At 36.0% G+C, this 13,903-nt stretch overlaps 1 protein-coding gene across 1 annotated transcript in view; it reads right to left on the reverse strand.

Annotated features, from left to right (window-relative positions):
• Positions 1-13,903, reverse strand: part of Mettl3 (methyltransferase like 3) — a 133,472-nt gene that overhangs the window by 13,507 nt on the left and 106,062 nt on the right. Inside the window, exons 8-9 of the mRNA XM_089094780.1 lie at positions 5,807-5,951; positions 2,527-2,674 (exon numbers count right to left, since the gene is read on the reverse strand). Of these exons, the coding sequence (XP_088950906.1) occupies positions 2,527-2,674; positions 5,807-5,951 (293 nt within the window). The remainder of the gene's footprint in view (positions 1-2,526; positions 2,675-5,806; positions 5,952-13,903) is intronic.

Consider the following 13,903-nt stretch of genomic DNA (forward strand, 5'->3'; position numbering starts at 1 on the left):
ACTGGATGTGTGGGGAAAAGGTGGGCGTGAGAGGGGGGTTAGTTGCCCTCCAATCTTTTTCGACTATTAAAAAGGGCACTAGCCATTTGAATTTCCAATCGAATAAGGCTTTTTTGAAGTTTCTAGGACAACTCCTTCTATAAAATCCTTATATGCCCCAGGGCATAACTTAAAACCCTTGCCCTGGGGGCTGTGGGAGAGTGTCCTCCTCAAAAACATAATTTCTGTCTGGAAATCAACTATGCTGAACAATGTGTCGTTGTAAGTTATGCCCTGGGGGAATATATGGTTCTTATGGAAGGGATGGTCATAAAAAATTCAGAGAGGGCTGATTTGATTGGAAATTGAAAGTTTTAGTTCAGTTTTTGAGAGTCAAAAGAGACTGGAGGGCAACTAGCCCCCCCCTCCCTACGCCCTTTTTTCCCTAAATGTATCCGATAAAAATTTTGAGATAGCCATTAAGTTAAAAATTGTTCAAAAGTCAGATAACAAAAACTCAGGTGTCGACACAACCACAAAGGGCCCGAGGGCAGGCGTTGCAAATTAAACCCAGGGGACATTTATGGTTCTTATGGAAGGGATGCTCGTATAAACTTCAGAGACGGCTGATTTGAATTGAAATTTCTAGTTCAAGTTTTAGGAGTTAAAAGAGATCAGAGGGCCCCTAGCCCCACCCAACACCATTTTTTCCCAAACCCATCCGATACAAATTTTGAGATAACAATTTTTTAAAAAATACTTCAAAGGTCGACACAACCCCGCTAAGCCCGGGGGGCACGCATTGTAAGCTATGTCCTGGGGCCGTATATGGTTCTTATGAAAGGGATGCTCGTATAAACTTCAGAGAGGGCTCATTTGAATGGAAATTAAAAGTTCTAGTTCATTTTCTCAGAGTAAAAATAGATCAGAGGGCAACTAGCCCCTCCCACGCTCCACACCTTTGGATTTATCGGATGGATAAACCCATCCGATAAAAATTTGAGGCGACCATTTTGTTACAAATAGTTCAAACATCAGATATTAAAACTATGGGGTTGACACAACCCCCCAGGACCCAGGGACAGGCATCGTAAGTTATACTCTGGGGGTATATATGGTTCTTATAGAAGGGGTGCTCGTATAAACTTCAGAGAGGGCTCATTTGGTTGAAAATAGAAAGTTTTAGTTCCCTTTTAAAGAGTCAAAAGAGACCGAAGGGCGATTAGCTCCCCCCCACGCCCTTTTTCCCTAAACCCATTCGATAATAATTTTGAGATAGCCATTTTGTTAAAAATTCAAACATCAGATAATAAAAACTCCGAGGTTGACACAAACCCATTTTGTCACTTTGATATTGTTACTTTGATACCAGTTTTGATACTTTGATGAACATTTGATTTTTTGTTTAAGTTTGATTTTGAAATAAGGAATTTTTAAAAACTTGAAACTTTTGCAATCAAAAACGAACAAAAATTAATTAAAAAAACTTTCCGAAACATAAGTTTTTTAAAGAAAATTGAAGGTCATTTTCAAGTTAAGCTCAGCAGATACAAATACCTGTTAAAACTCAAACTCAAAACGACCTGAAATTACTATTAAAGAATAAATGAAACCCAAAACAAACAGAAATAAAATAAACAATCATAGCAAAAAACATAGAACAAGTAATAATATAAATGAATAAATAGCTCTTAAAGCAAGTAATGCTTAGATTGAATATGAAAATCAAGCTTAAAACGAAAAAAAAATATTTTACTATTGAAGTAGCCTATAAATGAAACTTAGAACGAACAGAAATTAAATAAACAATCAATGCAAACAAACATACAATGAATATTAATGTGAATGAATAAATCAATCTTAAAACGAGTGAAACTCAAATTGAATATGCAAATCAAACTTGAAACGAACAAAAACCACTACAAACTACAAAGGTGTAAATTGGCTTTGAAGGTGTACTCAAAGAGTATAGATAGCTTATATGAATGGAAACTGGCACTAGCGCCAACAAAAAAACATGCCAACGCCATCTAACGCTAGGCGACACTACGTATTTTTTCAGCGTAAAATCAGAATAACAAATTTAATTAGTGTATTTTTGTAAAATTACGGTAATAAAGAGTTTTGATCTCGATTCCTGACACAAAAATAATTACAGAGCTTGAAAAAAAGCCGTGTCACCAAACACTAGATGGCGAAGATAAGATTCTTTTTCGGTCGACAATAGCACCAGTTTCCACACTTGCAAGTTACCCATATTCTTAGGTGTACTTGTGGGTGGAATTCAACAGGTTGTTAATATCCTAGTTTTTACGGAAAAAAATCATTATGAAATTTAACTAATTAGCTTTGCTTATTTAATGTCACGGTTTAATATGGCAACATTGACCAAAATGTGGTAATGCCCTAAAAACCGTCAATCTTTCAACGTTTGAAGTTGTAAAATAAATCCTTGATTCAGTATAAATCTCCAGTAGTTTATAAATTAACAAGAAAGTTACTTAAGGCTATTGCAAGAAAGACAAACAAGAGGTAAATAGCATTTACTAGGCAATGCTCTTTTCCATGATTTAACCAATGGCCAGTACGTCCAGTTCGAATAATTCTTTGAAGTTGGTTTGTCTTGACCCAGATGATTTCATCTACTCGTTCATAGCCCCAGAGTTCTAAGCATTCACGACCAAGCTCCATTGCCCTAGACGGAAAAATGAATAAAGCAATAAGGTAAAGGCCCCGGAGTTATGGGGCAATATGGTCATAACCCCAGAGTTCTCAGCATTCACGACCAAGCACCACTGCTCTAAATAGAAAAATGAATAAAGCAATATGGTAAAAAAAATACGCTCTCGTTTGGCCACAATATTAACCGACTACTTTTACTTAAGCAAAACCAACTTTTCAAATAATAGAAAAATATGGCCATAACACTCCATGTTGTTGGATTAACAATTCTTTTCAAATACGTTAATGATATTCCTGCTTGTTTTGATACTGAGAAGAGAGTTGCTGATAATTCTTGCTATAGGGCTGATATGTTTGTTGCTGATGTATCCAGTCATCTACATTCATCAAGGTGTCTGGACTATCGCGCTCTTTTACTCCAGAGTTTTGGCTAATGTCAAAGAATAGACACTAAAACCCAGTAACAAATTACATTTTAATTATATAATCAATATATATATTAGATATATAGCAAATTATCGATCTAGTTGATAGTTAATCGATAGTTAATCGATAGATTAACTATCGATCTAAAATCGATGCTAGTAAAATCTCATTGTCACTAGTTTTAATTTTATATGCAAAATATCTACTGGAGGATTTCTACGACTTTAAACGAATGACAATAATAATAAAAATCATGATGTATATAATAACAATAAAAAAAAAACAACACACACACAACTTCATACCTCTGACCTTGTTTACCTTGCTTGTGAGCACATAATATGAGCCTCATTCTCTTGTGTTATTTATCTAAAGGTTTCAGACATTACTTTAATGACTCTTTTCTTTTCCTTCAGAATCAGTTATTCAAAATCAAAAGGCTTTATGTTTATAATCTTGTTTTTTTGGGATATAAAATGCGAAAACAAGTTTTTTTAACTGAAAGTAAAGAGCGACATTAAAACTTAATACGAACAAAAATTATTCCGTATATGAAAGGGGCTGTCCCCTCCTCAACGCCTTGCTCTTTAGGCTAAAGTTTTTTACTGTTTTAAATAATAGAGTTGTGAGAAAGAGTCAAACTTTAGCGTAAAGAGCGATGTGCTGAGGGGGGGGGCAGCCTCTTTCATATACGGAATAATTTCTGTTCGTTTTAAGTTTTAATGTCACTCCTTACTTTCAGTTAAAAAAACTTGTTTTTTTATTTAATTTCTGAACGAATGCAGCTTTGATTTTGGCTCACCGTACATGAATAATTAAAACGAAATTTACATATTAATTTAAATTTTTTTTGGTTACATGGCTTTCTCGAAAGTTGTTTAATTTTATTTACGAACGTTTTTATTAGTAATAAATATACCTAACTTACGAATTAACTTAACGAACTTCCATATTCGTATATCTTTATTACATATATTAGGGAGTTCGCCCCCTAGTCAATACCTCGCTCTTTACGCAAAAGTTCGAATTTGGTTCCAGTTCTTTAAGAATGACCCCTTAATCACAAAGGCTGTTAATTATAATAAATAGCTCTTATGAAATGACTAAAAAAACTTTAGCGTAAAAAGCGTGTTATTGACTAGGGGGTGAACCCAATTATATACGTAATAATTTCTGCTCGATTTAACCTTTGATGTTGCTCCTCACTTTCAGTTGAAAAACTGTTTTTTTAAAATTTAATTTCTGATTGTTTTTCAAATAATACTGGAAAATTTGGTGCCCTTTTCATAGCAATGTCCCTTCCTCCATTAAAAATTCCTCAATGGACATATCCTCCCACGTAACCCCCCACCCCCCCCCCCCCCTACCAGAAAAAATCCCCCCTGAAAACGTCTGTATACTTCCCAATAACCAATACTATATGTAGGTATTAGGCAAAGTTCATAACTTTCAGCCCTTCCCCCGGGAACTGTGGGGGATTAAGTAATCCTAAAAGACATATTTATTATATTTTCGACCATGCTGAACAAAATAGCTATCTCAAAATTTTGATCAGGTGACTTTGGGAAAAAATGAGCGTGGGAGGGGGCCTAATTGCCCTCCATTTTTTGGTCGCTTAAAAAGAGTACTAGAAATTTTAATTTCCGTTCAAATGAGTCCTCCTGCGATATTCTAGGACCACTGGGTCCATACAATCACTCCTAGAAAAAAAAAACTAATGAACACGCATCCGTGATCTTTCTTCTGGCAAAAAAAATATAAAATTCCATATTTTAGCAGATAGGAGCTTGAAACCTCTACAGTAGGGTTTTCTTATACGCTAAAACGTATGGTTTGATTTCATAAATCTTCTAGGACTTTTGGGGGGTGTTTCCCCATCTTTTCGAAAATAGGGCGAATTTTCTCAGGCGCATTACTTTTAATGGGTAAGACTAAACTTGATGAAACTTATAAATTTAAAATAATTATTATATATTTATATATTTAAAATAATGATTCGTTTGGTATAAAAATTTTGTTTCTTAGAGTTTAGGTTACTATTGAGCCGGGTCGCTCCTTACTTACAGTTCGTTACCACGAACTGTTTGACAGTATTTAAAAAGTAAAAGTTCAAAAACAACTCTTTACTTAGGTGTACATACAATATGAGTTCGTAGAATACTAAATATGAGTCCAAAATGGGATAATTCACTAGAACTCTCCTTAGAGAAAATAAATCCTTTTAAAGCCGCATTGATATTCAGTTAAACCCGAAGAAACCGTAGAAAGCCGTAAAAATCATCTAAATTCTTTGATTTTTTGGACAAAAAAAATATTCAACTTTGGATTTTTTAGCGGTGGGGGGAGGGGGGGGGGGTCTGAGCATAAAGTACACTTGAAGAAAAACTACAGTGAAAATTTGGGAGAAATCCTAAATATCTGAATATAAAAGGGAAAGCTTCCCCAGGACATGCACTTTATTAAATAAATTAAATGAGATAAATACAAAATTAGTTACACATCATCGGCATAGATGATGCAACAAATCTTTCTGTAAAAAACTATAGATAAATCAGAGAAAGTAACAGTTAATTAATATAAAAGCAAAAACTGAAGAATAAAAAAGCGCAAAAAATAAAATAACAGAAAATATTAATAGTCCAAAAACGAATAAAGGATAAATAAAGAAAATGTAACGATAGAAAAAAAATTAAACAGAAAAGAGACATAGGTAAAATACCTTCCAGTGACCCAGAGGAAAATTAAACCTTCATCTTGTAGAGTTGGTACATTTAATTGTCTCATTTCATCGTCTGACATTGTACCATAAGGCAGTTCCATATGAATATCCCAGGGAGGATCAGCCATTACAACAGCAAACTTTCCTTTAAGACACAAATATATTTTAGACAAGCAGCAATTATTATTCAAATGTCACGAACAGCTTTTGATTAGTTTCCTAAAATCCAAGAAGCATCATTAGAAAGCGAATAATCTTGAAAATAAATGTAAATATACAAAATAACAGCGACACGAGTATAACTTTGAAGAATGGAAGCGAGGTTTCTGATACTTTGACCCTATATATATATATATATATATATATATATATATATATATATATATATATATATATATATATATATATATATATATATATATTACGAGTATCATTAAATTAGCAAGTTTCACAATATAATCAAACATCATTAAATTGGTAAGTTTCGTAATTTAGTCTCAGTGAAGTAAAAGCTTTGCACAATATTTGGCAAGGGATTATATTTCCTGACTTGACCTAATTATTATTGTTGAACCATTTGTGCCTTATTTCTAATAAGCGAGCAGTAGAGGGGAGTTTTTTGTGGCAAGGGCCGTCGCACCTGCCGGGAGTGGTATCTTCCTTAAACTACTGGGATAAGGTAGCAAAAAACTACGCTTCCCTCACTTATTCGTGTCTGGCTCTGTGCATTCTTTAGCGAAGTTAAAAAAAAAAAAAGTTTTTTTTTAACTGAAAGTAAGGAGCGACATTAGAACTTAAAACGAACAGAAATTATTCCGTATATGAAAGTGGCAGTCTAATCCTAAACGCCTCGCTCTTTACGCTAAAGTTCTTTATTGTTTAAAAAAATAAAGTTGTGAGACAGAGTCAAACTTTAGAGTAAAGAGCGAGGCACTGAGGAGGAGACAGCCCCTTTCATATACGGAATAATTTCTGTTCGTTTTAGGTTTTAATGTCCCTCCTTACTTTCAGTTAAAAAAACTTGTTTTTTTTTTATTTAATGTCTGAACGTTTTTGACTTATTGCAGCTTTGATTTTGGCTCACCGTACACGAATGATTAAAACGAAATTTGCATATTAATTTTACTTTTCTTTAGCTAAATGGCTTTCTCGAAGTTTTGTTCTGACGCAACTTACGAATTAATTTACGTAACGAACTTTTATATTCGTATGTTTTTATTATTTATATAAGGGAGTTCACCCTCTAGTCAATTCCTCACCCTTTACGCTTAAGTTCAAACTTTGTTCGAATCACACACCCCTGAATCACAAAGGCCGGCTAATTAGAATAGATAGCTCTTTTGAAAGTACTAAAAAAAACTGTAGCGTAAAGAGGGAGGTATTGACTTGGGGTCGAACCCCCTCATATATGTAATAATTTCTGTTCGTTTTAAGTTTTAATGTTGCTCCTTACTTTCAGTTGAAAAAAATTGTTTTTTTTATTTAATTTTTGACCATTTTTTAAATAATGCTGGAAAATCCGGCACCCCTTCACAGATCCTTCCCCCAGGGAAACATCCTCCATGAAATGATCCTCCCCCGTAAACCCCTCCTCATCCCCCCCACCAGAAAAAAATCCCTCCTGAAAACGTCTGTATAATTCCCATCAACCAATACCATAGGTAAACATAGAGCAAAGTTCATAACTCCCTTAAACTACTATCTCCCTTAAACTACTATCTCCCTTACCCTTCCCCCGGGAACTGTGGGGGACTAAGTCATCCTCAAAGACATATTTATCAGATTTGGTTACTCAAAAACGGAACTAGAACTTTTAATTTCAGTTCCAATGAGCCCTATCACGATATTCTAGGACTACAGGGTCGATATAATCACCCATGGAAAAAAAACAAAAAAAAACAACAACAAATAAACACATATCCGTGATCTTTCTTCTGGCAAAAAAATATAAAATTCCACATTTTTCCAGAAAGGAGCTTGATACTTCTATAGTAGGGTTCTCTGATACACTGAATCTGATAGTGTGAGTTTCATTAAAGTTCTATGACTTTTAGGGGTTGTTTCCCCCTTATTTCAAAAATAAGACGAATTTTCTCAGGCGCGTAACTTTTGATGAGTTAAGACTAAACTTGATGAAACTTATATATTTAAAATAAGCATAAAGATCTGATTCTTTTGATGTATCTACTGGTACCCAAATTCCGGTTTTTAGAGTTTCTGTTACTATTGAGCCGGGTCACTCCTTATTTACAGTTCGTTACCACGAACTGTTCGATGGAAAAACAAGAAACTTGTATTGAATGCAGTATTAAACTTTATTTTGCGAGCAAGAAAAGTAGGATGTACCACAGACTCTATCACTAAAATCGCTTGCGATTTCTATAAGGGGAAGAAGTTGTTGAGGCTAAGAACACGTTATAGGCTTTCGCAATGTCAACGCGGCCTACTGATCGACAGAAAGTTAGCGACACCGTCATAGATACTGTGCGAGCATTTGATTTGTGTGACGAGAAAAAGGTGTCTGTCCTGATTTTTCATATTTGAACTGGATTAAGTGCCTGTGGCTCCGGGGGAAACTACGGCCACACTGACTTTTAAGTTAAACGAATTCTATATGGAATTTAAAGGTTATGCCGAACAAAAAAGTATTAAGACAGTCCCTCGGCATTCTGCTCCTATGATAGTACCTGAAAAGCCAACTTATACTGTGATCGTCAAGAATTCCCCCAAAAATCTAGACAGTCCGAATGCCCGCAAGACTTTTTTAGATTCTTTAGCTTGCAATCTAGCTGAAGTATTGTTACTTTGAAGCTGTAGAAGGATGAATGGCGTGTTGTCATGTCTAACAAAATTGACGCAACGGCACTTGCGGAAGCTATTAGTAACTCTAATCAAGGAGCAGATGCTAAAATAAAATCAAACTCACATTTTGGCATTATTCGGCGTGCTCCCCCAGGAACATCGACTGCTGACATTCAGAGTTACCTACAGAATTGTACAGAAGTGCTGCAAATACTTGCCATCAAGATCTTTCAAAGTTTCTAAAGTTTCAAACTAGAGAACACCTACAAAAAGCGATAGACTGTCCTCCTAAAATTGGTCATCAGCGGCTTCCTGTTGCCGAATACAAGCTCCTGCCCCCTCAGTGCGATAGAAATCAAGCAGTTGGCCACACTTCAGCCAACTGTGTTAATCTAGAGAAATGCTCTCAGTGTGCAGGTCTACATAAGAACTCTAAAGACAGTCCCTGTCAGCTTGCCATGAAGTGTGCACTATGTGGTAAAACTGACCACCCATGTTATACGTATAAGTGCCCTATAGCCCAGAAACTATTAAAATGAGTCAATTTCATTACCACGAACTGTTTTATGGAAAAACAAGAAACTTGTATTGAATGCAGTATTAAACTTTATTTTGCGACAAGAAAAGTAGGATGTACCACAGACTCTATCACTAAAATCGCTTGCGATTTCTATAAGGGGAAGAAGTTGTTGAGGCTAAGAACACGTTATAGGCTTTCGCAATGTCAACGCGGCCTACTGATCGACAGAAAGTTAGCGACACCGTCATAGATATTGTGCGAGCATTTGATTTGTGTGACGAGAAAAAGGTGTCTGTCCTGATTTTTCATATTCGAACTGGATTAAGTGCCTGTGGCTCCGGGGGAAACTACGGCCACACTGACTTTTAAGTTAAACGAATTCTATATGGAATTTAAAGGTTATGCCAAACAACAAAGTATTAAGACAGTCCCTTGGCATTCTGCTCCTATGATAGTACCTGAAAAGCCAACTTATACTGTGATCGTCAAGAATCCCCCCAAAAATCTAGACAGTCCGAATGCCCGCAAGACTTTTTTAGATTCTTTAGCTTGCAATCTAGGTCAAGTATTGTTATTTTGAAGCCGTAGAAGGATGAATGGCGTGTTGTCGTGTCTAACAAAACTCACGCAATGGCACTTGCAGAAGCTATTAGTAACTCTAATCAAGAAGCAGATGCTAAAATAAAATCAAGCTCATATTTTGGCATTATTCGGCGTACTCCCCCAGGAACATCGACTGCTGACATTCAGAGTTACCTACAGAATTGTACAGAAGTGCTGCAAATACTTGCCATCAAGATCTTTCAAAGTTTATAAAGTTTCAAACTAGAGAACACCTACAAAAAGCGATAGACTGTCCTCCTAAAATAGGTTATCAGCGGCTTCCTGTTGCCGAATACAAGTTTCTGCCCCCTCAGTGCTATAGATGCCAAGCATTTGGCCCCACTTCAGCTAACTGTGTTAATCTAGAGAAATGCTCTCAGTGTGCAGGTCTACATAAGAACTCTAAAGACAGTCCCTGTCAGCTTGCCATGAAGTGTGCACTATGTGGTAAAACTGACCACCCATGTTATACGTATAAGTGCCCTATAGCCCAGAAACTATTAAAATGAGTCAATTTCTAAGAATTACTTCTTGGAATATAAATGGTGCACTGATCAATAAAAATCCTCTTTCGTGTCAGCTCATGGCGGATTGTGATGTACTTTGTCTACAGGAGCATTTCGATAGAGGGACTAGCCCTACTGCAACTTAATGGTTGGGTTGAAGTGTTTGGTGTACCTGGATTGTCCAGGGGGAGAGGAAGACCCTCTGGTGGTGTGGCTCTACTTATTCATGCCGAACTTATGCCCAAACCAATTTTGTCTTCTGATTTCTTAATGTCGGTTCAACTCTTGGACGTGGCTGTGTTTTCTTCATATATACCAACTGAATACCGTGACTTATACTCGGAGCGGACGTTCAGCATTGCTTGTAGTGAGTTTGCAAATGCTGTGTCAGAGGCACAGAAACAAGGCCTTACTTATCGTTGCAAGGGATATAACTGTAATCCTAGTGATACTGATAGCCCCAGGACAGAGATCCTTCTTAGTCCCTGTCCTCAACTCACGGTCATTAACAACGACCTGGTATTTTCATATTTGCATAATAGTTGGTGTACATCCAATCTTGACTTTTTCCTTTCGACGAAACCGAATGCAATTCACCTCTTTTCATGCGTCAATGCAATCAGTGTTTCTGACCATCTATCAGTTTCGAATACGTTTCGAGTTGGTTCAAGTAATCCTAGTATCTCACTTACGAATCCTAGCCGCTGTGACTGGAAACAGGAGTGACAAAAAATTGATATCCCAACTTACCATTTAGTTTCTTATAACATATTGTCAAAAATTAAAGTTCCTTACTACCTATTGCAGACTAACTCGGGCAATAGGTAATACTGACAAGCAGTTATAACTGAATAACTATTGCTGTGAAATCGTACATGCGTTGAGAGTGGCCGAAACTATGGCTATACCTAGTAGAAAAATTCGAATCGGGAGCAGAAATACCAAGGTGGGAGGAAAACGCGGAGTTTAGTGAAGCCTGCCGTCGGTCTCAGTTTTGGTTTCAGTTATGGTGTGACAACGGCAGGCCTAAAGTGGGCACAGTGAATAAAATCAGTCTGTACACAAAACGCAAATTCGCAAAATGTTTAGCTGGGCACCGGGCTCGTATTATAAAAGAAAATAGCGTTTGAATCAAAATCAACCCTTCCCTGGTCTGGAAGTTTGTGAAAAATAGCAAAGGTTTTTAGATTTCCGATCCTCCTCATGTAAGCCCTTTGGAGAAAGAATGGACTGACTACTATGATTCTAAGTTTTGCGCACCTGCTCCCAAACCTGAACAGACTTTTGAAAAGGAACTAGACAAAAGGCTCTAAGAGCCTACGGAAAGTCCTGGCTTTATAGATACTTTCGTCAGTGTCTGTGATGCCATTAGCAAAGTAAAATAAAAATACTTAGAGGGAGTTAATAAAATTTTTGGCTTGTATCTAGTGAATGGCAGTCCGATGCTGTTTGAATAATTAACGTCAATGTACCAAACGATATTCTCGTGTGGCTTATGCCCGATTCTTTTGGTGTCGGTATCATCACTCCAGTTCTCAAAAAGGGGAAAGACCCATCTCAGTGCATTTCGTATAGGCCAATTACTGTTGCTTCGGTTCTCTGTAAAATTTTTGAAATACTAGTAATTGATAAGATAAGCCGAGTCTGGTACATGCCCAGCAACCAGTTTGGGTTCAGAAAGGGCAGGAGTAGAGAATACATCTTACGCGTAATATCCTTATGGAGGGAGAGCGAATTGATGAATCTATTGTTATTGAACGCTTAGATGCAAGGCAAGCTTTCGACTCCGGTATTCATAGTCAACTCCTGTTAAACGCATATAACCGCAGTGTTAACAAGTCGGTAGTCCTTACGTTCTATGATTTGTATCGAAAACTTGCAGTGAAGATTAAAATTAGTCTAACGAGTGGGATAAAAACCCCTTCTTCTATTATCCCAGTTCGTAAAAGAATCCGTCAAGGAACTATCTTTTCGCCACCTCTTTTCAATAATAGTGTAATTGAGGTTCAGCACGTGGTTAAGCCGAGCTTTCTGTATTTTGGCCAAGATCTCTCTTTATTGAACCATGCCAACGATATTTTGTATACAAGTCGTCCTTTTTCCCGTTTTAAAGAGAATTATATGGCGTTGATAAGCTCATATGAGAAAATACGTCTGTCTTTAAACGAGACTAAAACAGAGTTTATTGTCTTCAATGGTAAAGTAAATTTTCCTGCTCCAAAAGTAAAACTTTGTGACAAGATAATAAAATCTTCTTCAAACATATAATCTTCTTCAAATTTTTCAAATGGTGCATTTTGGTCTACCTGTGGTTGTAATGTTAAATCGACTCGTCTTCTGTTAATAGATGATTTTACAAATAAAGTTCGAAAAGCTTACAGTACGATTGTATTTTCGAAAGTTTCATATAGTCGATGAATTCGGCCCAGCTATTTTTGGTGTTGGTTAAACCATGATTTGGCACTCTCTCCTTTTTGGTTCTCCTATCTGATAGGAATAAACATACAGTGTGTTCTTATTACTACCGTTTTTGTAATTTCCTTTTGCGCTTGCCTCCTAATGCAGCTATTAGCAACCAATATAACTTACCAAACCCGTACATAGTTAGTCAGAAAAGACTAGAGAAGTTTTATATGAGTTAAACGGAACATGAAATGTGTGATGCGTTGTGATATTAAATTAAAAAAAAAACAAGTTTTTTCTGCTGAAAGAAAGGAGCAGTATTAAAACTTAAAACGAACAGAAATTATTACGTTTATGAGAGGGCTCACTCCATCGTCAATACCTCGCTCTTTACGCTAAAGTTTGAATTTTGTTATAATTCTTTAAGAATGACCCCTGAACCACAAAGGTCGTTTGATTAGAATAAATAGCTCTTTTGAAAGTACTAAAAAAAAAAACAAGTTTTTTCTGCTGAAAGAAAGGAGCAGTATTGAAACTTAAAACGAACAGAAATTATTACGTTTATGAGAGGGCTCACTCCATCGTCAATACCTCTCTCTTTAAGATTAAGTTTGAATTTTTTTATAATTCTTTAAGAATGACACCTCAAACACAAAGGGCGCTTGATTAGAATAAATAGCTCTTTTGAAAGTACTAAAAAAAAAAACAAGTTTTTTCTGCTGAAAGAAAGGAGCAGTATTAAAACTTAAAACGAACAGAAATTATTAAGTTTATGAGAGGGCTCACTCCATCGTCAATACCTCACTATTTACGCTAAAGTTTGTATTTTGTTATAATTCTTTAAGAATGACCCCTGAACCACAAAGGGCGTTTTATTATAATAAATCGCTCTTTTGAAAGTACTAAAAAAAAAAACAAGTTTTTTCTGCTGAAAGAAAGGAGCAGTATTAAAACTTAAAACGAACAGAAATTATTACGTTTATGAGAGGGCTCACTCCATCGTCAATACCTCGCTCTTTACGCTAAAGTTTGAATTTTGTTATAATTCTTTAAGAATGACCCCTGAACCACAAAGGGCGTTTGATTAGAATAAATAGCTCTTTTGAAAGTACTAAAAAAAAACAATTTTTTTCTGCTGAAAGAAAGGAGCAGTATTAAAACTTAAAACGAACAGAAATTATTACGTTTATGAGAGGGCTCACTCCATCGTCAATACCTCTCTCTTTACGCTAAAGTTTGAATTTTTTTATAATTCTTTAAGAA

Source organism: Artemia sp. Qi Xiang Cuo, chromosome 9, assembly GCF_049724085.1.
Source record: "Artemia sp. Qi Xiang Cuo chromosome 9, ASM4972408v1, whole genome shotgun sequence".
NCBI lineage: Eukaryota > Metazoa > Arthropoda > Branchiopoda > Anostraca > Artemiidae > Artemia > Artemia sp. Qi Xiang Cuo.